The following is a 25,214-nucleotide window of genomic DNA, read 5'->3' on the forward strand; positions in this document are numbered from 1 at the left end:
AAGGAGGGAACAGGATGAATGATAAGACAAGGAGGGAAGACTTTGATAAGAAGGTGGTCTTACCAAATGTAATGATGCTGAAGAACAAAATACATAATGAAGTTGGGGACTATCCCTAGGTTTATATACACATGCCGTCCCCTGTTGCTAAAACTCAAAAAAACAAAGGAAAACCACAAACTATTAAATAGCACCTTAAATGCATTGAATTAAATTGAATCAGATTTACACTTTATTTTCTGTCTGGCTTTGTTTTGTACTTTGGGAAGCTCCTGCTTTCTTCCTCCATGTTGCTTTTTAAAAGTTTCTGTCAGCATGGGGTGCCTGGGTGGCTCAGTCGATAAGCCTCTGCCTTCAGCTCAGGGCGTGATCCCAGTGTTCCAGGATCCAGCCCCACATCGGGCTCCTCCTCTGGGAGCCTGCCTCTTCCTCTCCCACTCCCCCTGCTTGTGTTCCCTCTCTCGCTGGCTGTCTCTCTCTCTGTCAAATAAATAAATAAAATCTTTAATAAAAAAAAAAGTTTCTGTCAGCAAACTGAGGGTTGCTGGAGGGGAGTGAGAGCAGGAGGAGATGGGGTAACTGGGCGCTGGACATTGGGGAGGGTATGTGTTGTAATGAGCACTGGGTATTATATAAGACTGATGAATCACAGACCTGTACTCCTGAAACAAATAATACATTAAATGTTCATTTTAAAAAATAGATAAATTCTAACCCCAAGAAAAGTTTCTGTCAGCCAAAATCTATCCCTGTTCTTTTGTTATCCTTACGTATGGGGAGAGGCACCTGTTTTGCATTTGTAGTTCATAGTCCTTTATGCCTTACAAATAAAATAACATCAAGTCAACACAATGTTTTTGGATCATTTTTCAAATTAGAGTAATTTTTTCTTAACCACAAAAAAAAAAAAGGCAAAAGTAAATCTACTTGTGAGAAAGCAATATAAAGAAAAATCTAGTAACTGATGTTATTCATCAGAGATTCATTGATTTAAGTATACAATCATGGGCATTCTAATTTAGTCTTTCTTTGCCCCATCCAAACTTTATGTTTTTGAGGTCACTAAAAGTGACATTTCAGGGTGTCATGTCTGGCGATCATGAAGTCCATCTTGAAGTGTGCAAGAGCTGTTTTATGAATTTACCTTTTCTTTGGCTTAATATAAGAACGATTGTCACTAGGTAAATTGTGACTTGACTTTCAAAAATATATCCTGAAGAGTCCTCAACACTAGGCATCTCTCAAGAGGTTTATTTGTTGTTTTTTATGAAGTCCTCTTTTATCAACCCCTCCCCCTATTTCCTACCCCATCCGCACCCCCAGCTCACAGCAACTCAACCACTTTTTTTTTTTAAGACTCCACATATAAGTGATACCATGCAGTTTGTCTTTCTCCAACTGGCTTATTTCACTGAGCGTAATACCCTCCACATTCATCCATATTGTCACAAATGACATGATTTCCTTCTTTTCTAAGGCTGAAAACTATTGCATTGTATATATGTATGACCACATTTTCTTGATGTATTTATCTGTTTGTGGACGCTTAAGTTGTGTCTATGTCTTGGCTGTTGTGAATAATGTTGCAATGAACATGAGAGTTTTAGTTTCATTTTAGTTTCATTTAGTTTCAGATAACTTTTCAAGATAATGGTTTCCAGTCTTCCCACCACCATTTATTGAAGAGCTATCCCTTCGCCATTGTACCTTCATGGCTCTTTTGTCAAAAATCAGTTGACATATGTGCATGAGCTTATTTGTGGGCTTTCTATTCTGTTCCACTGATCTATATGTCTTCTTTTCTATGCCAGTACCATACTGTTTTGATTACGATAGGTTTGTAATATACCTTGAAGTCAGGAAATGTGATGCCTCCAGCTTTGTTCTTTTTCCAGTTTGCAAGGTCTGTTCATGTCTTTTTGGTTCCATACAGCATTTTGGATTGTTTCTTCTATTTCTGTGGAAAATGCCATTGAAATTTTGGTAGGAATTGTATTAAATCTATAGATTGCTTTGGGTAGTGTGGACATTTTTACAATAGAAATTCTTCTAATTCATGAACACAATATTTTTTTATTTATTTCTGTCTTCTTCAATGTATTTCATCAATGTCTCATAGTTTTTACTATGTAGAAGTTTCACCTTCCTGGTTAAATGTATTCCTAAGTATTTTATTCCTTTTGATGCTATTGTAAATGAGATCTTTTTTAATTTCTCTTTCTGATAGTTTGCTGTTAGTGTATAGAAACACAACTCGTTTTTTGTATATTGATTTTGTGTCCTGCAACTTTACTGAATTCAGTTATTTTATCTTGGTGGCTTTTTGATGGAGTCTTTAGGGTTTTCTGTGTATCCTATCATGTCATCTGAAAATAGAAACATATTTATTTTGCAATTTGAATGACTTATATGTCTTTTTTTCTTGCCTAATTAATCTGACCTTCCAGTACTATTGACTAAAGTCTCAAGAATGAGCATCTTTGTCTTGTTCCTGATCTTATAGGAAAAGGTTTCAGCATATCACCACTGAGTATGATAATAGCTGTGGGCTTGTCCTGTATGGGCTTTGTTATGTTGGAAAACATTGCTTCTATACCCATTTTGTTGAGAGTTCTTAAAAATAATCTAATGGCTAACACTGTCTTAGACACTAATAAGAGGTTGTAGATACGTAAAAATGGTAGGTATGATTCTTACCCATTAGGAGCTTCACTTTAAGGAAAATGCTAATTTTGACTTCAAAAATTACTAAACAGCCAGACTGTAGGGAAATGAATAGGCAATTGAGAACAGAGGTGGCTCAAAAGAGTGTGTCAATCTCAAGGAGAAAAGAGGTGTAAGGGAAGCAGTTGAAAGGGCTTTAAAAAAACTCACTATAAACAGTAGAGAGAAACAATTAAGTAATATAAAAAACATGCTCACTGCCAGGATTTTTGACATATGCAACTCATCATGAAGAACTGATATGACTTAATCCCATAACACTTACTATTTTTGGCTTTGTCTTAGGGCATGGATTGCAGCATGGAGTTTACAGATCCATTTCTGTACTATACAGGAATAAAAATTCAAAGTTTCATTTTACGAACCACAAATTATACCACACTTCCTATATTTACAACTCATGAATAACATTTTTTTTAAAGATTTTGGCCTATCACTGTGTGTTGAGAGTCCATGTACATCGCAGCATTTACTGATGGTCCTTCTACATGTAAGTATGACACTAAAACTGGAACTTTTAGCTAAAGGTTCCTGAACATGACTTGTAAACCAAATTTGAAGAAAATCGGGAATATACGTTGTTGACTAGGAAGGTAAGCATTCCTGGGCACAGGTGGAATGTGGCAAACACAAAGCTGGAGAAGTGGTAATAAGGGAATAAAAATGAATTGTATTGATTTAGTTAGTACCTGTCATTTGCTAGAAGATTATGTAATCGTCTTTGGAATGGCCTGTTAGCACAAATTTAATAATAAATCTCCATTCCCCTGTTAAATGAGCCAGGACAAGTATTGTTCATTATTATGTTCCTGTAAGAAAGACTGTAGCGATATTTTGATAGTTTAATGAATTTGTAAAAGTTGACCTAAGCACCAAGGAGTCTGGGCTGAAGAAAAATACTTTTTTTTTCCTTTACAAGTTCCGTGGTATAAAATGTATACCCTGTTTTTAATGAACAAACCTTTTTTTAATCATCCTGACTGATTTATTTCTCATTATCCAAGTGGGGAACATAACATCTACATGTCATTCGTGCGAAATAACTATATGTACTCTGAGTAAGACCTAGATACAAAAGACCCGTGAGTGTACATTTTTTCAAATGAAGGTTGAAGTCTTTAAAGATATCCACCCAGGAATCTTATGTCATCTTCTATCGGGATTGTATCTCCATTTCAGTTTGTGTGACACTACCTGTTTTGAATAGGATAAAGACTCATTGTTACTGTCAGGCCTGTTTTCAAACTAAATATTCATCTAGTCCTTTGTGGCTGCCATTTTTATCACGCATTTAGAACAGTTTCCCTTTGCCGATCTGCCATCTTCCTGCAAATCACTGTTTCACTTGTATGATTTCTAGTGAGACAAGCTTAGACCTGGCTGCCTTTCTCTCAGTAACAGAGAAAAGAAACGTCTCTGGTGCCTATGCTGCAAAGAAAATGATTCATGTGTAAATTATCACTTGGCCTTTATTTGCTTGGCCTGTGGAGAGTGCGCATGCAGATAAAAGGTTCGGTGGGTCAGGGCTCAGTACGTGCAGGTTTCTCCGGTGGCTACAATGACTGCGTTAGAATTGTTGTCACAGGTTATCAGACACGCTATGATGTCTTATCATTATATATTTGCAGTTTTCTGTGTAAAATAAACTCTAACGCAGAAGATGCTTCTATAGTAATAGGACACCATGTACCTGTCCCGTTTGTTCTGTTGGTTCACATCCTAAATAAGAAAAACTGGTTTGTGTTTTCTTGAAGTTGGAACTGATATCTTTGTGTTTCTGCCATAGATGTTTCTGGCTTCAAACTTGGATGTTGTCCAAGTTGTTGAGAAGCATGGATAATATCTTAGTAACACATCCTATTAATCCAGGTAGATGTAAAATGCTGTTGTGATACGTATAGCCGCTTCTAGGCACTATGCAGAAATTGGATAGTTGCAGAAACTACAAAATCTGTTCTCTGTGACTCAGTTGGTTTTTTTTTAAATAAAATTGCTTACCATGCACTCATTATAAATCTTGACTATTAAAGGAGGCAAACAAAGGTTTAGGGTTGCTTTTTCTTTTTAACCAAATATCAACCCTCTACATGTACAGCTAAAATGAATTCATAAGGTAAATCCCTGTGTGTGTGTGTGTTTGTGTATGTATAAAAAACACTAAGAAATGCATTAATAAATCCCAAAATGATACGATGCCTTCAGTCTACTCTTATTATGTAGGCCTTATAATGTGTGTCAGAAGGGTAGCGCTGATATATCTATTTCTGCAGCTTTTATTTATTTGTGTAATTCATATGTTATGATCCATGTGTTTTTCTAAAGTATGTTAGAAACCAAGAGAATACATTTTATAACACCTTACTAAATTGATGTTTATCGGAACATTATTGATTCATAGCCCCTTTGGTAAGCTTTCCTCTATTACAGTGAAATTAAATGAGTTTTAAATAATGCAGTTAGCGTTACAAAATACTGCCTTCATTTTTTTCAAAAAGTTATCTTTGCTGTTGAAGAAATTATGTCTGGAACCAAATTCCTTGCACTTGGACAAAAAGGTGTAATTTTTCATTGTAACTTTTGTTATTCCTTTAGGGAAACAACCCACTGTTTTGAGAACACAGATAATTAACCATATGTAAATTACTTTTAATTCCTTGTCACCAAGACCTGAAGGGCAGGGTGATCTCTCCTTCCTTCTCCTTTCACTTTCTGTTCCACTTTCCATGACCAAAGCCCAGCTGAGCTATGGAAGGAGGACAGTCCTGCTCCGTTCTTGGACACGTTTTTCCTGGAGCAGTCCATCCCACAGCCTCCCTTGCATGGAATGGGGAAGAGATGGGGATATGTGAAACCTACTTATCCCTTCCCCTTGACCAGTTAAAAATCACTTCTTGTTCTCTCCTCATTTTCTTTCTCATCTCCTAGGCTGAAGTAATTCACTGAGTTTAGGCCAAATGGAAAATGAAAAACCAAGAACTTTCCTTTCAGGGGAAGGGGAACTACTGGTTCAGCTACCTTACCCTTGCCCCAAATGATAACTTTATAGAAGAGTGCATATTTCTAGCCTATAAAAACTGTTTGGCACAGATAACCTGATTGTCTTATCACTTGTTTGACTACAGTGTTTGTAGTTTTGTTTCAACCAGGAGAGAGAATGAAGAAAGCACAGTTGAGGAAAATAGAGGAGAGTGGCTCACAGAATAAGAGAATAGGGGTGAAACTCAAAAGATGAAGTTATCGAGTGTAGACTTGCTTAATCTCATCTATCTACCCAATGATACACTATGAGCTTGTGCAAAAAGAGACAATAATTATATCAGGACCATCATCTCAGTGTTCCTGGCATGCACACAGAGTTGTAAGGAAGTCATATAATTTTGTTTGTACATTTGTATAATTGATGTCTTAGTACAGATATTTAGTTAGGTGTGTATAAATACATTTCATGTATATGTGTATGGTATACAGCATACAAATATAACACTTGAGTGTAAGTATGAACAGTTGTGACAATTTTCCTAAGAATATATCGTATGCATCTGTGTTGAGATAGGCATGCTATAATTATGACAATTAAAGACATTTAAAGGTAGCAAACAGATTTGTTTTTATATATAATAATTTATTTACCCCGGTAGCTGAACTCAACACAGTATTTCCTTTTTAGCTTACTTTTATCCATGAGGGGATAATGTGTTTAATTAAGCCCTCTTGTCTACAAGCAATAGAGACCCACTCAGCTACCTTGGATTGAATTTATAGTTTGTCTCCTAAAGAAGATCTGGACAGAGAATATAAGAACTGAAATTGTACCTGTACTCAAATTGTAATTTAAGCCATTTAGACTTTTTAGTGTTGTTCTAATGTGAAAGGAACAGAATAAAAGTTACTGTGAAGGTACTCATTGTCTTGTCATTGGAAAGTCATTGACAATTAATATTGCTGTTCCAAGCACCTACTCTTGCCACTTGTCTCTCATGAGACATGTATTTCTCTAGAGGAATCTGTTTCTCTCTGTCATGCCTCTAGGCGCTATACATGGACCAGCTTCCTCCTCTTGCTTACTCCTTCTGCCCACTCAGAACTTCAGCAAATGAATAGCCTCTGGGTCTCTCCAGTTTTGACTTTACTTCAGCTGCAGTCCCCTGCCAGTACCTTGGTTTCTTCCATCGAGTTCTTAAGAAAATTATTTTTTTCCGCATCTCTTTGCTTCAGATCAGACACGATGGTGCTGCATTTAGATCAGTATCCATCCCAGGCTAGGTCAGCTGCAGATGGAAGGTTCAGGCCCTGCTGCTGTCCTTTGAAACAGGTCTGTAATCAGTTTAGTTTCACTACAGGGGGTGGTTGGTGAGCAGATACCATCACTGACACCTCTAGTGTGTGTGTGTGTGTGTGTGTGTGTGTGTGTGTGTGTGTGTGTGTGTGTGTATAAAATATGTGCTGTATATCACACAGGTTAACTCCCTGATATGGGGACTATGAACCAAACTATTAACTGTTAACCAAACTATTAACATGATCTATTGCTGAAATGTCACTCCTCAAGGAAGTCTCAAGCTACACTCTCTATATGCTCCTACCATATGGTCCCATAATACTCTGTATTTCATCGCCATCATAAAACTCATCAGTGTTATTATAATTACTTAATGCCTCTCTCCTCTCATAAACTCTAAGTCTGTGAAAAGAGGGACCAGATCTTTCCTGCTCACTATTCTGTCCCTGTATCTGGCCCAGTTCCTGGCTCATAACAGTATCCAAATGTTTAAGTTATTTGATTAATAAATGCCTTAAACCTCTAGGAATCAAGAGGTTTAAATTAGAAGTTTAGTAATCATCCAAAAACCAACTCTTCTTCCTAAATGTGCCCCATTTCTGACAGTGACAGTACCAGTGTTGTCACACAGGCGCTGATTCCTCCCTCTCTCCATCATCAGGGCAGTCAAGTTTTCTTGGTTCTTTCTTTCTCTTTTATCTGTAATTTTTTTCTCCATTGCCATTGCAACTGTCTCAGTCCAGGTCTTCTTCACCTCCACCTACCTGGTCTCCTGGGCTCTAAGCCCTCACCCTCTATATATCCTACATAGCTTCCTAAAAAGCAGCTTTTCACACTTCTTTCTCTGTGAGAAAAACTTTGTTGGCTCCGCTTCTGCCTAAAGAATGAAATCCAAATTCTTAAGTCCTTCACTCTCTTGTTCCTGCTAAATCTCTAATTAGGTTTTCTACTACTGTCCTACACGAACTCTTTCATTCTATCCAAATGAGTCTAAGTCTCCTCTCCAAATACATTCTGGGCATCTCTGTGCACCCTTGTCCACTTCTCTTCCTCCTTCTGCAGGACTTAACTATTCTTCTTCTTTCAAACCCACCTCAAGTTCTTCTTTCTTCAGGAAGTTATTCCTATTGCCCAGTCCTCAGTAATCACTTCTTATTCTAAAGTTAGAGGACTTAGAATCTCTGCCATTCACCTAACCTTTACCGTGGGCTACCTGACAATATTGGGGGGGGGGGATTCTATGCACAGTATGATAGTGAGGAGTGTGAACTGCAGTCAGACTGCCGAGGTTCAAATCCTGCCTCCACAAGTTAACAACTGGGTAAACTGAGCAAGTTACCCAACTTCTGTAAACTTGAGCTATGTCATCTCTAAAATGGGAATGATAACAGCACTTTCCTGTTGTGAGAGTTCAGTGTAGTAAATCATCGAAAGCATAGTGAGTGCTCAGTAAATGTTTCTTACAAAATTATTTGCTCATTATTGATTAACTGGCTATTTTTAGATACCTGTTATGTGCTAGACACTGCCCTAGATAGAAATAGTATAAAGGCGTTAAGATAACAACCTCTAACAAGGAAGTCACTTCTATCCTATCCCCCAATTAGACTCCAAGCCCCTTGCAGTCACATTCACATAATCCATACATCTTTACTGATATTTGCTATCTTCAAAAACCCTGTGCCAGGCACAGGGAATTACAAGGAGGCATAATATAAAGTCCATGACATGTTAACTACACTGGAATTAAATTTAAAAATTAGAAGGCCATGACCTTCAAGACCAGTATAGCTAAAGCCCCTGGCATTGTGCTTTGCACATGGTAAGAGCTCAGTAAACGTTTATTGGCACCAAAGAGCATGGCAGTGATGATGAAGACTCTAGAGCACCACAATTTCTAGCCTCTTTTGAGAGCTGTTAACTTTATTTGGCTTCTTCGTGTCTTCATTTTCCACTGAATGAATGCCAGGAAGTCATTTTCAATTTTTTTCTGTCTGATCAAGGCTTAGATAATGTCTGCTTCTTTTGGTAGCTAAATATCCCCCAAACTCAGTTTCATGCTTCAGTGAGAAGATATTATGGTATTGCCAATGGAAACCACTACACATTTGGGCAACATCATGATGTCTAAGTGGCTCAGATTCAAGTTTCAGTATAGATTCTGGTTCCTGCACATTTGCTGTCAAAAACCACTTTATAGGAGCCAAACTGTGGAACCCTTCCAAGTGTTAGGCACTATTAGAAGTACCATTAAAGTACTGCAGAGCTTCAAAAGATTATGAAATTCTGATTTTTTAACATAATATGTTCTATGGTACTTCCATGAAATTTATTTATGCTGTACAGTTTAGTCCCCTCCCCAAACCTGTCCCTCCTTACTCCCTTGGTCAGCCTGCAGGGAATAAAACTTACACAAGACATAATGATTAAAGTGAGAATTTTTATAATATCAAAAGCTACGTAGAGATAAAGATAATTGTCCGTCAGCCTGTGGTGTGATAATTATATTAATTTAGCATAAAATTTATCTCTAGCTTCCTTACGGTCAAGGCAGAAAAGGAAATAATAACTGACAATATCTTCTTCACTAGAAAAGCTAAAGCATATACACTCTTCAGAAAAGGTAGTTTCCTTGCAATAAATAACAAATCATCATATATTTACTTGTCAAGGAGCAATTATTTATGGAATTATTTTAGTGTCTCCTTCCCCCACTAGACTGTAAACTCCCTGAAGTCAGTGGCCACATATGTCTTGTTAATCACCATGTCCCCAGCTCCTAGAAAAAACTGTTAGTTGAAATTAAAATGAAATGAAATCACGTGGATTCGTATCCAAGAAAGACTGACTAACATAATGGGCTATATCTTCCATGAATGTATTTGTAGGAAGTCCACTTAGCATTCCTTATACTGTTGATTTTTTTAAATATTTTATTTTCATTTTTTTCAGCTTTATTGAGTTAGAGTTAACAAAATTCTAAGACATTTAAAGTGTACATGATGACAATTTGATATACCCAGTGAAAGGATTCCTCCCATCTTGTTAATTAAAACATCCATCACCTTGATTTTTTTTTTTTTTTGGTAAGAATATTTAAGTTCTACTTTCAGCAAATTTCACTTACGTAATACATTCTTAACTATAGTCACCATGTTAATACATTAGATCCTCAGACCGTATTCATCCTATAGTTGAAAGTTTGTATCCTTTTACCAACCTCTCTTCCTATTCCCCCAACCCCAGGCCCTGGAAACCACTTTTTTTCTCTCTGTTTCTAGGAGTTTGACTTTTTTTTTTTTTTTTTTTTTTTTTTTAGATTACACATATAAGTCATACCAGTCAGTATTTGTCTTTCTCTGCCTGGCTTATTTCACTTAGCATAATGCCTTCAAAGTCCATTCATGTTATTGCTAATGACCAGATTTCCTTCTTTCTCATGGCTGAATGATAGTCCCCTGTGTGTGTGTGTGTGTGTGTGTGTGTGTGTATACATATCTTTATCTATTCATCTCTTGATGGACACCTAGGTTATTTCTGTATCTTGGCTATTGTGAACAGTGTTGAAGTGATCATGGGACTGCAGATATCTCTTCAATATCCTGTTTTCATTTCCCTTGGATAGATACTCAGAATTGGGATTGCTGGATCACTTCGTAGTTTTATTTTTAATTTCTTGAGGATCTTCCATACAGTTTTCCATAGTAGCTATACCAATTTATATTCCTCCCAACAATACGCTAGGGTTCCCTTTTTTCCACATTCTGGCCAACAATTTTATCTCTTACCTTTTTGATGATGGTCATTCTAACAGATGCGATGTATTATCTCATTGTGGTTTTGATTTGCATTTCCCTGTTGAGCACCTTTTTATAACCCCTAATTATCACATATGTAATCTGCAAATATTTTTTCTCATTTTATAAGTTGTCTTTTCATTTTGTGGGTGGTTAGTTTCCTTGGTCTTTGTTTTTTGTTCTTGTCTTTGGTTTTTTTTTATTTTTGCTTTTGATACCTTTGCTTTGACTAAAGCAAAAAATCATTACCAAGACCAATGTCAAGGAGTTCACCCCCTATGGTTTCTTCCAGAAGTTTTACAGGTTCAGATCTTATGTTCAAGTCTTTAATCCATTTTAAGTTGATTTTTGGATTTGTTATAAGATAGGGGTCCAGTTTCATTCTTCCGCATGTAGTTGTCCAGTTTTCCCAACACCATTTATTGAAGAGACTATCTTTTCCCCATATTCTCCATATATTCTTCGTTCCTTTGTCAAAAATTTTCAACCATGTATGCATGGATTTATTTCTGGGTTCTCTGTTCTAATAATCTATGTATCTGTTACTATGCCAATACCATACTGTCTTGACTACTTTACGTTTGTAATACAGTTTGAAATTGGGAAGTGTGATACCTCCGCTTTGTTCATCTTTCTCAAGATTGCTTTGACTGTTTGGAATCTTTTGTAGTTCCATACAAGTTTTAGGATTGTTTGTTCTAGTTCTGTGAAAAATGCCATGGGAATTTTGATAGGGATTGCATTGAGTCTGTAGATTGTTTGAAAAGTATGAGCATTTTAACAATATTAATTCTTCAAGGTCATGAGCGTGGAATATCTTTCCATTGACTTGTGTCTTCCATTTCTTTCATCAATGTCTTATTTTCAGTGCATAGTTCTTTTACCTCCTTGGTTAAATTTATTAATAAGTATTTTATTCTTTTTGATGGGATTGAAAATAGGATTATTTCCTTAATTTCTCTTCCTGATACTGTTAAGTTTTTTACTGATGACCAATAAAAGCCCATGAGGAGAGAATGGAGAAAAAAATAAGATACAATAAAATAAATGCCTGTAATATAACATTAAATCATGATTCAGTGATGAGGATCATACAGAAGACCGCCTTAATTTTTACCATAAGTTACTATAACTTATGGTAACTTTACTATAACCAAAGATGGCCATTCACCCTTCACAGAGAAAAAGTTGTATGGATCCTCATGCTTATCTAATGTAGATAGTAGCCATTTATTTACTAAAAATCTATGAAGAAATAAGAAGCATCATTTTAAAGAAAGCAGTACACATTGTATAGCAAATGTAGTTAACTGTTGTTTTTAACAGAAGAGTCTCTATATCAGTTGACTTTGATGAAGGTACAGTATAGTAGAAATAATCTTTCAGTTTTTTTAGAAGGTTTGTAATGCAATGTCATTTTCATTATAGGCAGAATTTATGCAACCAAATATAACCTCTCATATAATATTGAAATTTCATTTTAATGCCATTTACCATAAAGTACAACTTAGAATAAGGCAGGTATGTCTTGGATCCCCTCCAAGGGGGCATTGGTACTGTAAGCTCAAGGATGGGCCCTGTGTCTTGTTTTCCTTTATATACCTACTATCCATCAATGTCTGGCATATAGGCACTTAGAAAATGTTTGGACTAAATGATGGTATAAGTTTTTGTTTTGTTTTTGTTTCTGTCTGGTTTTACCCCATGTAAGTGATTATTGAAGGGCTTAAAGCTGCATGCCTGAACAAATTTCAAAAAATCTGCCATAGTGGGGTGCCTGGGGGGCTCAGTTGTTAAGCATCTGCCTTCGGCTCAGGGCCTGATCCCAGGGTACTGGGATCGAGCCCCACATTGGGCTCCCTGCTCCGCTGGGAGCCTGCTTCTTCCTCTCCCACTCCCCCTGCTTGTGTTCCCTCTCTCGCTGGTTGTCTCACTCTCTGTCAAATAAATAAATAAAAATCTTAAAAAAAAAAAAAAACTGCCATAGTATTGTGGGTAGTGTTGGTTTTTCTTTTTGGGAGGGAAACAAAAGAAAAATGGGTAGGCAGTTGCATTTGTTTCTTTTAAAATATTTTTAAATGTGAAAATATGTTAAAGATCAAAATAATGAACAGTGTCTTATTTCTTCTTTTTACCATACTTTTCCAAAATTAATATGAATAGTACATGACTCCTTAAAATTATTTCTATGGAATAGAAATAACTCCTTTTAGTGAGAGTCCTATTAATACAAAAGTCATGAAGAAGCAGCAAATTCTGTTTTTAACCAAATACACAGTTAAAATTATGTTTCTTCTATTTCCAGAAGCTTTTAACAATCATATTTTTTATGATCATTTTACTCAAAGGATTGGGTTCCTGAGAATAGTAGACCTATCAGCAGAGTAGAGGAAAGACCTGCATTATCTTGTCATTTTTCGTATTTAACCTAGCACCTATATTTTTTTGAAAAGCATTTAAAAAATTTTTTAATTATTTTTTATTTTTTCATAATAATATATCCTTTCCTCTGGAGAAGACAACATATGAAGTTAAGTACTTATCTCAGAAAAATGTCTGTATTTCATTTTTAATTCAATTCAGCATTTACTGAGCTCTCAACTATTTCAGAAGACTGTACCGGTCAGTCAGTCAGTCGACAAATGTTTAGTACACACCTGGTATGTGCCAGGCAGTCTTCCAGGCACTGTGATGGGACACAGCAGCAGACACAGCAAAGTTCCTGACCTGAGGGAGAGTACATTTTAGTCAGAGCATATAGACAAATAACAAGCAAGCCATAAAAAAGCTAGTAAATAAAGAAACAAACAAATAAATGATTTCAGTTGCTAGTGAAGTGGTGTGTTATGACAAACGTTTAAGATGACACTGGGCTGAAGAGTGAGCAGGAAGTGAGAGAGCAGTGTGACTCTCCTTGAGCTAATTGTTTTCCCCCTTTGAGGCTGCTTGGTCCTGTTACCAGTACTGCCACCATTGAGCTATTTGAAAACAACCTGCTTTCTTGGTACCACAGAGCAATATAAAATCACCAACGGAGTCATTTTCTCTAGGAGAAGTGAGTGGAAATACACTAGTCCAACCACCTTTCCTGCCCCTTCTCTTGTGCATTTCTCACTGGATGTAAAAGATGAAACTTCCCACCTGTTCACCACCAGCTACACAATGTGGTATTCCCTAAGGCACGCAAGGAGAATCAGATGCTGGGTGGAAAGAAAACAAAAATCACGTGGCCATTATAGGCATTAAATGGAGATATTTGAAGGTGACACCATGTTTAAATAGATAAAAGAAAAAGCATTAAGTTTTCCATTACCACTTGATTATAACTATAAAGCTATCCTGTAATTTGGTTCAAGTCAGTTTCTACTTTATATATTTTATACATGTATATACCTACATATATAGATGTATATAGTATATACATATAATCATTTATATGCAAATGATATTAACTAAAAAAACAAGCGCTTGGAATATAGAGAGTAAAGAACATAAAAATCTAACATTTCTGGTATGGCAGTTCCTCAAAAGTTAAAAATAGAACTACCTTGTGATCCAGCATTGGCACTCCTGGGTATTTACCCAAAAAATACAAGAACACTAATTCAAAGGGATACATGCAGCCCTATGTTTGTAGCAGCATTATTTACAGTAGCCAAGATGTGGAAGCAACCCAAGTGTCCACTGATTAATGAATGGATAAAGAAGATGTGGTATACACACACACACACACACACACACACACACACACACACACAATGGAATATTTTTCAGCTATAAAAAGGTATGAAGTCTTGCCATTACAACCACATGGGCGGAGCTGGAGAGTATAATGCTAAGTAAAATAAGTCAGTCAGAGAAAGACAAATACCGTATGATTTCACTCATATGTGGAATTTAAGAAACAAAACAAGGCGCCTGGGTGACTCAGTCATTTAAGCATCTGACTCTTGATTTTGGCTCAGGTCATGAGCTCAGGGTCATGAGATCGGGCCCCACGTCAGTCTGTACGTTGGACATGGAGCCTGCTTGGGATTCTCTTTCTGTCTCGCCCTCTGCCTCTCCCCTCCCCAGCCAGCGCTCGCTCTCTCTCTCTCTAAAAAAAACAAACAAGCAAAGAAAAAAATGAGAGAGAGAGAAAGTAAGCAACAGACTCTTAATTGTAGAGAACAAACTGATGGTTACCAGAGGGAAGGTGGACAGGGGTATGGGTGAAGGAGGTGATGGGGATTATGGAGTGCGCTTGTTGTCATGAGCACAGGGTGATGTATGGAAGTGCTGAATCACTATATCGTATATCTGAAACTAATATAACACTGTACGTTAAAATAAAAACTTTTTTAAAACCTTCATATCTGAATATTCGTTTTTCAGATTAGTATTTCCATTCAGTATCAATATCAATGGAAATTATTTCCATTTGGAGGGTGCTTTAGAATGTATAAAATACTTTCACATATTCCTTTCATGGAGTCCTCGAGAACAATGATGTGAAATAGGTCCTATTATTACCTTCACTTTATACGTGAAGAAACAGACAGCCTGGTGATTTGCACAGAATCTTAAAGCCAGGAAGTGTTAGAACTAGGTGCCCAAGAGTTATGGCTATGAGGCCACTGTGCTTTACACTACACTACAGCTACAAATAGATAGTTTCAAGAGGAAGCAGACAGAAAGAGTAGTCAGAAAGTTGATGGGATTGTGATTCTGATGCTGTGGCTAACACATCCATGAGAAAGTCATCAGCAGAGTCTTTTAACAACAGAAGGCTGCAGGGATAAGAACAGAAAAATGGATCTCAGATTCAGTTGTCCCATTCTTACAGAGGAAAGAGAGAAAGAGAGATTACAGGATTTGCCCAAGTTTACAGCTAGTAAATACCATTTTACAGTTAAGGAAATGAGCACTGAGAGACAAGTGACTTAAAACAGTATTTTCTCTTTCTTACTTTTCTCTCCTTTTCTTCCAACCTGCTACAACTCTAGCTGATCTTTATTTCCTCTAGACCAAAATTTTCCAAAGTGTGTTTTGTGAAATAGAAGTCCAGAAAACTGTCCCAAGAAGACTCATTGGCTAAATATGTTTGGGAGATAGTGCACATTGAAATCCTCCCTTGTAGGGTGCCTGGCTGGCTCAGTTGCTATCCCACAAAGCCAGAGGTCCACAGAATAAACTTTAAGCAAGGTTAAATGTTGAATAAGCCAAACGGTAAATTCAGTAATCATTATGCCAATCATTGTGCCACTACGCCAATAGACATGGAACATAATCCTCTCCATAAAATATATGTAAAATTATTGGAAATATACAATCTGATAATTTTCCTAAATGTGTTCAACCAATTTCCTAGAGAGTCTTCAAAATAATTTTTTCCTAACTCTGACAGCAACTGATACTGTAATGAAAGATGACAGCAATTCAGGTCATTTTTTCGTGTAAGAAATTATAATGTAGTAAATGATTGAATTTATTTTATGGTATTTGAAATTATCATCCGGATTATTAAATATTAGTTTAAATTGGTGATTTTAAACCAGTGTAATAAGCATTTCTACTTGGAGGAGAAGCCAATGATAGTCTAAACTGCTTCTTTCCATTTCTTCCTCTAAAACCGGGAGAAAAATGAAGAACATTAATTCATTTAGTCCTATCAGACTAGGATTCTCCAATTACTTAAGAGTTATTTAAAACTTCTTTTGAGTGAGGCCAGTTTGGTCCCAGAGTATATTTGAACTTCAAATACTTTTTGAATCAACTCAAATACTACATTTTCTCCTTTTATTCTTGGAAAACATTAGGTACACTGCCTGTTTTTGTTACTTCATTGTCATATATTTTGTTAAAATGTCAGAGTTTAAATTATGATTATATGCCCATTAGTTCTGCTGCCTTGGGATGTAATGACTCATATTAGTAGTCTATGTAATAAAAAGGGTTGGTGAATTTTTACTGAACTGTCCTTTTGGGACTATAATTTTTAACATTCTCTGGAAGCTTTGCAAATCCTTTAGTGATAAAGTGCACTTATAGTACTGTCTTTATCATTGACAAGTTGTTAAGAACCAGAACTATTACCTGTAAATGTTGAACATAACACCATGTTGATCTGACAAGTTCCTTACTTGGAGAGTCACCAAGAATACATGATTAGAATGTCACCCTCTTTTAAGAAAATAAGGTGATTTTGTAATCTTGTTAGCAGTAATTTCAGACTGTTCTCTGCAATTTAGTGGGTAAGTTCATCTTTTTAAGGTAGAGTTACCAAACACCATCCAATTAATACAGACACATTCTTTTGCGAAATTTTAAATCATTGAGGACTAATGGAAGAAGAGAAAGGACTGGTGTAGACTAATGAGCTGGTACTTTCAGGAGGGTTTAATTCCTGGGTAGGCCACTGATTTTGTCCAGAGATGAAAAGTATGTCCTAGGCAAAAAGTTGTATTCAGTGATATAAATTAAATATTATTATATTGGTATATGAAGCATGGTGCTTTTATTATTATATGTTTATATGAAGCATATTTTGAAGAATATTAAATTTTCTTTTTACTTCTTTTTTTAATATAAATGTTGTATATAATGAAATGATCAGATCTTCGGGATACAAACTGTTGAATTTTGAAAGTTGTATATACCCATTGTAACCACTACGCTAATAAAGATATAGAACATTTCCATCATCTTCAAATTTTTCTTCTTCCTTCCAGTCAGTTCTCCTTGCCCTCCCCACCTCACCCCTGAAACCTCTATTCTATCTCCATAGATTTGTTTTGCCTGTTCTTAAACTTCACATAAATGCTATTTTTTTTAAAGATTTTATTTATTTGACAGAGAGAGAGACAGCCAGCGAGAGAGGGAACACAAGCAGGGGGAGTGGGAGAGGAAGAAGCAGGCTCCCAGCGGAGGAGCCTGATGTGGGGCTCGATCCCATAACACCGGGATCACGCCCTGAGCCGAAGGCAGACACTTAATGACTGAGCCACCCAGGCACCCCATCACATAAATGCTATCTAGAGCATATACTTTTTTCTGTTTGGCTTCCTTCACCTAACTGAGATTCATCCAGATTGTTATATGTATCACTAGGTCATTCTTTTTAATTACTAAGTAGTATCCATTTTATTAATATATCACAATTTGTATATCCAGTCTCCTGTTGATAGACATCTGGGCTGTGTCTAATTTTTGGCCATTATGAATAAAGCTTCTATGAACATTTTCTTACATGCCTTTTTGTAGACATTTGTTTTCTTATCTATTGGACCAATAGCTAATAGTAGGAGTGCTAAGTCATGAGGTAGATATATATATATTTTATTAAAACCTGCCCAACATTTTTGCCAAAGTGATTGTACCATTTTACACTCTGATGAGAGTTCTAGTTGAGTTGTTGCACATCCTCACCAGCATTTGTGTTGTAGCCTTTTTAATTTTAGTTTGAATTGGAGTAACTAGCCCATTTAAATTTCATGTAGTTATTAATATCTTTGTTTATGTCTCCCCTTATGTTATTTGCATTCTGTTTGTCCAGGTTTTTTTGTTCTTTTTTTTTTTTTTGTATTTTATTTTAATTGCTCTGAAAGTCATTTTAGTATGCCTTTTTGTGTTATTTTTAAATGGTTGCCTTAGGGATTAAGGGTTGATCTGTGCATCCTATCATAGTCTACTTAGAATTAATATTTTACATTTTCATATAAAATGTAAGGAGCTTACAACATTGTAATGCCATTTATCCTTCTATCCTTTTAGCATTATCATATATTTTACTTTATTTTATTTAAGTAATCTTTACACTCAACGCGGGGCTCAAGCTCACGACCCTGAGATCAAGAGTCACATGCCCCTGTTGGCATATATTTTAAATCCATGTACACTAAAACCACAAAATACATTGTTATAATTTTTGCATTAAAGATTCTGTCATAATAAATAAATAAATAAATAATAAAGATTCCATTGTATTTTTTTTAATTAATAGAAAAAAATGGTCTTTATTTTTGCCCCTATGTTTACCATTTCCATTACTGGGCATATCTTGTAGATTGAAGTTTTATCTGGTATTATTTCCCTCCAGCCTAAAGAACTTCCTCGGGCTTGTATGTCCTCCAGTGCAGGTTTGCTGACCACAAATTCTCCCTTTTATTGCTTACCTGAAAATGTCTTTATTTTGCCTTTTTTTATATTTTAACTCGAGCATAGTTAACATTATTTCACTTTAATTTTTAAGAGGTGTTTTTTTCCTGTTTGGAAATAGAGTTCTGGGTCGATGAGGTTTTTTTTTTTCTTTCAATTTTTTAAAGTTGTCATTTCATTGTCTTCTGACCTCCATTGTTAGTGATGAGAAATCAGGAGTCCTCTGTATCATTATTCTGCTGTACGTATTCTGTCAAGACTTTATCTTTGAGTTGTAGTTGTCTTACCCGTGGTGTATCTATGTGCTTTTATTATTTTATCTTATTCAGCATTTGCTTGACTTCTTTTATTGATAAATTGTTTTTCACCTAATTTGGGATTCATGGATATTATTAATTCAAATGTTTTTCCTTCCCTATTTCCTTTTTCTTCTCCTCTGGGACTCCAATTACACAAAAATTAAGTGACTTTATGTGGTCTCACAGGTCACTCAGGCTTTGTTGTTTGTTTTTTTTTAAACAATGTTTTGTTTCGGGTTTTTTTCTGTTCTTTGGCTTGGATGGTTCCTGTTGATCAGTTTTCAAGTCCACTGAAGCTTTCTTCTGCTTTCTCCAGTTGGGTATTAGTTCATCCAGTGAATTTTCTTTTCAGATAGTATACTTTGTAGTTCTAGTATTTTCACTTGGCTTTTTTTTTTTTTAAGGTTTTGATTTGTCTGTTAAAAATATCTTTCACTCATTAGAGCCATTTCTTTAAGTTCTTGAACATATTTATAATATGTGCTTTGAAGTTTTGGTTTGCTAATTCCAATGTCTGGGTCATCACTAAGTCCATTTCTATTGTTTTGTCCCACCACCCCCACCACTTCACTTTGGATCACAATTTACTCTTTTTTTTCCCTTGCATATCTAAAAAGTTTTTGTTATATGTCCATATGTATATGGACATATAACAAGTGAGTTGTTGAGTTTTTTGATAGTGTCAGTGACCTTGAATTTCTTCAGATGTGGTTTTGCACTTTGTTATGGAGAGTTTTTCCCTTAGTTTTAGGGTCAACTCTTAGACTTTGCACATTATCTTTACTCTTTCTGGGTTTCACAGCAGAAAGACCAGGTGTTAATCCGGGGTCTCTAACTTGACAAGACTCAAACTCCAAACTGTTTGTTTCATGTTGTGCAACAACTGAAATCTCTTTTCATTTTATTCAGTTTTCCAGTTGTAACCTTCTACCAGCTCTTTGGAGTCTTCTCCCTGCAAACACAGTTCAGAATTCAGCTAAAAAACTGAAAGCAATTTGTACACAGAGTTCAAACTTCCCCCTCTGGTTGGCTCCTTCTTTTTACCCCCAAGGAATTTCCCTTCCTAGTTTCCACCTGTTCTGGTATCCCTCAGCTCCATCTCTGGACACTTCAAGCCAATAACTGCAGCCTTTTGATTGGATTCTAACCACCTTATACCTTACAGAAAGAATTATTTTCGGTGAAGAGGTACCCAACTATTTAAAAGGTTTAATCTCCTTCAGTTTCTATCTGCTTTAGGTTGTTCTTCAATGCTATCAAATAGCTGTTTGTTTTGTCCAGAGTTTATCATTGTTACCAATGGTTAACTGATTACTAGAACAAGAACCCTCAGTATAATACTTTTTTTAATTAATACTTTTTAATTTGTGTTCAAATATGGTAAATTTTTATATTCTTAAAATAATGCATTTTGTAAACAAACAAATATGTATGTTTATGTATAGAAAAAAATGTCTGAAATATTATATTCCAGTTTGTTATTTCTGGTTGGTAGGATTACTGGTGATTTCCATTTTTTTTTCTTTTCTTTTCTTTTTACTTACTTGTGTTTTCTACTTTTTCCTATGACAAACAGTAAAATCCTTTCTTTGCTCTCCTAGGCAAATGGTTTATTTATCCTTACTCTTTATAATATTTATCATGATTCTTTATAATCTTTGATACATTTAATATTGTGGTTTCACGGGGCGCCTGGGTGGCTCAGTCGTTAAGCATCTGCGTTTGGCTCAGGTCATGATCCCAGGGTCCTGGGATCAAGCCCCACATTGGGCTCCCTGCTCAGTGGGAAACCTGCTTCTCCCTCTCCCACTCCCCCTGCTGGTGTTCCCTCTCTTGCTGTGCCTCTCTCTGTCCAATAAATAAATAAAATCATTTTTAAAAATTATGATTTCACTAGATTAAGAGTATAAGATCCTAGCAGTATATCACAAACATTTCTTTTTCTGCTTTTAGGAATAGAGAAATTGGGACAAATCAAAGTTAAATGGCTTATCTAGAATTTCATGCATATTGATAGAGTAGCCAGAAATAGATCTTAAATTTAAGTCCCTCAGTTCAGCTGTGTAAACTATTTCTAGGCCATTAGCAACAACGTATGCAGTTAATTCTGTATTTTCTAATGGGTATGGAAGAAAATTGTTATAGTTGAATACAAGCCTCAAATATTTTAGAAACTTGACTTTAGTCACTGATTTCAGTCTCCTCTCCACCAAATAAATATTTTACTAGAATTCCTAGCAAATAGAATACTTGACTGGTTTTTAAATTTTAATTCAGATAACCTTCCAAGAGCTAACAAGAAAATCCCAGGAAGGCATGCCTTGAAATAGTCAGGAATTTTCTTCTTTCTGAATTGCAAGCTTCTTTATAAAATAGAGTCAAATGGATATTTGTTACTCACTGGTAGATATATAACCTTAAACAGGAATATTTTCATCATATTCTTATGTTTTTATGCAGGTAATTGACCAAAACTATCATAGACCTTAGTGATTGTTGTCATTCTGAAGTTTCAAATTAAAACCAAATGAAACAATCTTTATAACATCTACAGAAATGGATAGAAATAAACAGAAATAATTATTAAACCTTCATAGTTTTCACTGTGTGATCCTGGACTAGATTCTGTATCAGACAGTAAAAATGCTGTATGGCTGGGAAACAAACTGAGGGCTTCAGAGGGGAGGGGGGTGGGGGAATGGGATAGACCGGTGATGGGTAGTAAGGAGGGCACGTATTGCATGGTGCACTGGGTGTTATACACAACTAATGAATCATCGAGCCTTACATCGGAAACCGGGGATGTACTGTATGGTGACTAACATAATATAATAAAAAAATATTTTAAAAAATGCTGTATGGACAACTGGCAAAATTGACATACAAATGGTAGAGTAAAAAAGTATCCTATCGATGTAAAATCTGAATTTCATAACTGTAGTTACATAGCAGAATTTCATTGTTGGTAGGAAATACATACTAATGTACATACATACGATGTATGTACCTACGTACATTGGGCGTGATATTTGCAACTTACTCTCAAATAATTCAGAAAAAATATTTGTTTATATGCATAGGTATGTACATACACAAAGTGAAAGAATAAATAATAAAACAAATAGGACAAATATTTTTGAAAACTGGAAATCTGGTTTAAAGATATTTAGGAGTCAACTGTATTATTTTTACGACTTTCTTGTGAGTCTGAAGTTATTTTTAAAATACAGTTTATTTGTAAATTTAATACTTGTGGGTTCATTTTCTTAGAATACATTCAAATCAGTGCTTTTCATTTCTCAATCTAAAACATCAGAATTACATCACTATATATAATTTACCACTAAATTTTATGATATTTTTAATAAAAGAAAATTTGGAACTTGAAATGCTAACCAAAAGAATATCTTCATGTTTGAATTTACTTGCAAAATTGTGATGAACTTAGGTAAGTAGAAATATAGAAAAAATACTGACTGAACAGAACAATTTTATTAAGAATGACATAGTTACAAATGAATTTTATTTCCAAAGTTGTTTTAAATGATAATTGTTCATAAAAATATCCACTCAAATTGTGTATGTTTTCCACCATATGTAACACTGTAATTAAGCATCTGTCAACATTTCTAGCAGTTTTAAATTTGTGTAGTCTTGCTCTGGGGCCTAAAACTTCGCTATTTAAATGGTTTAACCCAAGACTTCATTAAAAAGCAAGATTTTTTAAATTTTTTTTGATAGCTTATTGAATAATACAAGAATGACTGTCACTGTATAGATTAAGAAATATGAAGATTCTTATTTTTCCCCCTTGTGAAAATCTAAAATAGTTTTAATCTGCAAGTTTTAATTTGCCTTATAAAATTATTCTAGTCACTTTTAGGGGAAATTTTTCAAAGTGAAGAGCTACCAATACTTCATAATGATAAATAGATGTATCATCTATTTGTCTTATTTTATAATTCTGATAATTTTTAAGTACAGAATATTCTTTTTAGGGGTGCCTGGGTGGCACAGTCATTAAGCATCTGCCTTCGGCTCAGGGCGTGATCCCGGCGTTATGGGATCAAGCCCCACATCAGGCTCCTCCGCTATGAGCCTGCTTCTTCCTCTCCCACTCCCCCTGCTTGTGTTCCCTCTCTCGCTGGCTGTCTCTCTCTCTGATCTCTGTCAAATAAATAAATAAAATATTTTTAAAAAAAGAATATTCTTTTTAAATATGTAATTATAAACTAATGTGACTGTCCATGAGACTGAAATATGAGAAAAGAATTTAAGTCCAGAGTTATGAATATTAACACTCACTTTTAATGAAATTCCTTTTTCTAGAACTGCTTTCTTTAGTTTTAACTTTAATTTGTAAGTCACTTTTCTGAATAAGTTGGATATTTTCTCTGTGGTCATAAAACTTGAACTGTTATGTTTAGGTCCAATGTAAATCTGAAATAAAGCATGAAGTATTATCAGTTGTAAAGTCAATGCAGTGTTTTGACTTGCATATGTAAAATACAAGTTTAAATTTTAAGCAAAAATCATTCCCAAAATTTCAAAAAATGTTCTCTAATAATTCTGTAGATTCTGCGTTTCAGTGTCTTGTGGATTGTATCATCCCAGATTCTTAACATTCTTGTTGTTTCGCCTTTAAAGATGGGAAACTAGATTTTTACAATTCAGCAGATTTCACTGAGGCCATACTGCCCTTCATCCTTTTGGCTGCTCTTTCATGTGAGGAAAAGATGTGAGTTATATAAAAGTGAAAATGTTGCTTTTTGTTACAAGATTTCTTTTACAACATTCCGAAAATGTTGTAAGTCTACAACAAGCTTATTGCACTATGTTGGGAAAAAAAATATTCTTGTTAAAAATACTGCTCTGGAGTGGTTGCACAGAAACCTCATGTTTAGGAAATGACCTATTGATTGGCTGTCTGAATTTAGAAGCATTGACCTTGAGGCTTTTTCTCCAGCAGGTTTGCATTTATGGTTTATAAAAGATTGCTATCCATAGTCAGCTGAGAGCAAATGCTCATCTTCCCTCAGCAAGACACATTCAAAATGGTGCTTTCTTAGCAAAAAAGATAATGATATGGATATAAAGAAAGAACAGATACACAGATTTCTTAAAAGTACTGGGCTAACCTATGACTTTAGTAGTTATTTTCTGTGCTGAATTAACTGCTTCCATGTCATCACTGTGGCATGGGTCATTATGGTCATTTTATTTGGTGACTTGGCTCCTATGCTAACTTCTGTTTAACACCCACCTATAAAAATCTAACCAGGAAAGCTGGGTCTTACAGCAGATTTTCATCTGACTTTTAAATCTGTGAGGCAATGAGGAAAGGAGAAGAGAGTTGACAGAAATTAAACAGGAAAATACATTAAATGTTTGCATTCTTTTTTTTGCCTATGGTAGACTGGTTACCTACTGGTAAGAAAAGTGCTTTCCCATTTGAGCTATTCTTTTGCTGACGCATCCATATGTTCCAGTTTTATCCCCCTCTGGTCAACAGAGGGTAATTGTGAACGCTCCTGAACCCTTTACAGGATTCAGTCTATATTGTGATATATATATATATAGAATATTTATCCTAAAAAATTAGGTGAATCATTTAGTATTTAAACCCATTTAAACCACTTTGATCTAGTTAAGCTTACAAGCTCAGGAAAAGAATAGAAAAATAGAAAATATTGAACACACCAAAATGTCTTCTAAGAGTCTACATGGGCATACCAAAGATAGCTATCAATTTCCCACTTAACTTACCAAAACAAGAAGTCAACAGAGTAGAGCTCATTACTTTAAGAAGTAAGGGATCAGCTGCCTTAAACTGAAACCATGTATTGGCTTATACCCTGGTAGCCCTGTATTGTAGTTTAATAGTTTGGCATTTGGCCTCCACTCTTTCAACAAATATTTATCCGGAGGCTTTTAGGTGTCAGGCATGGTTCTAGGCAGTAGTAATAAAGGGTGAACAAA

The 25,214-nt window shown here is 35.4% G+C and overlaps 1 protein-coding gene across 6 annotated transcripts in view; it reads left to right on the plus strand.

Annotated features, from left to right (window-relative positions):
- Window positions 1–25,214, plus strand: part of ARB2A (ARB2 cotranscriptional regulator A) — a 422,367-nt gene that overhangs the window by 376,032 nt on the left and 21,121 nt on the right. Inside the window, exon 12 of one of the 6 annotated variants that reach the window (XM_087861977.1) lies at window positions 3,147–3,214. The exons of the other annotated variants lie outside the window; for them this stretch is intronic. Within the exon in view, the coding sequence (XP_087718103.1) occupies window positions 3,147–3,214 (68 nt within the window). The remainder of the gene's footprint in view (window positions 1–3,146; window positions 3,215–25,214) is intronic. 6 annotated transcript variants of the gene reach the window in all.

The sequence above is a fragment of the Ursus americanus genome, chromosome 5 (assembly GCF_024610735.1).
Source record: "Ursus americanus isolate L20-20 chromosome 5, mUrsAme1.1.p, whole genome shotgun sequence".
In the NCBI taxonomy this organism is placed as follows: domain Eukaryota; kingdom Metazoa; phylum Chordata; class Mammalia; order Carnivora; family Ursidae; genus Ursus; species Ursus americanus.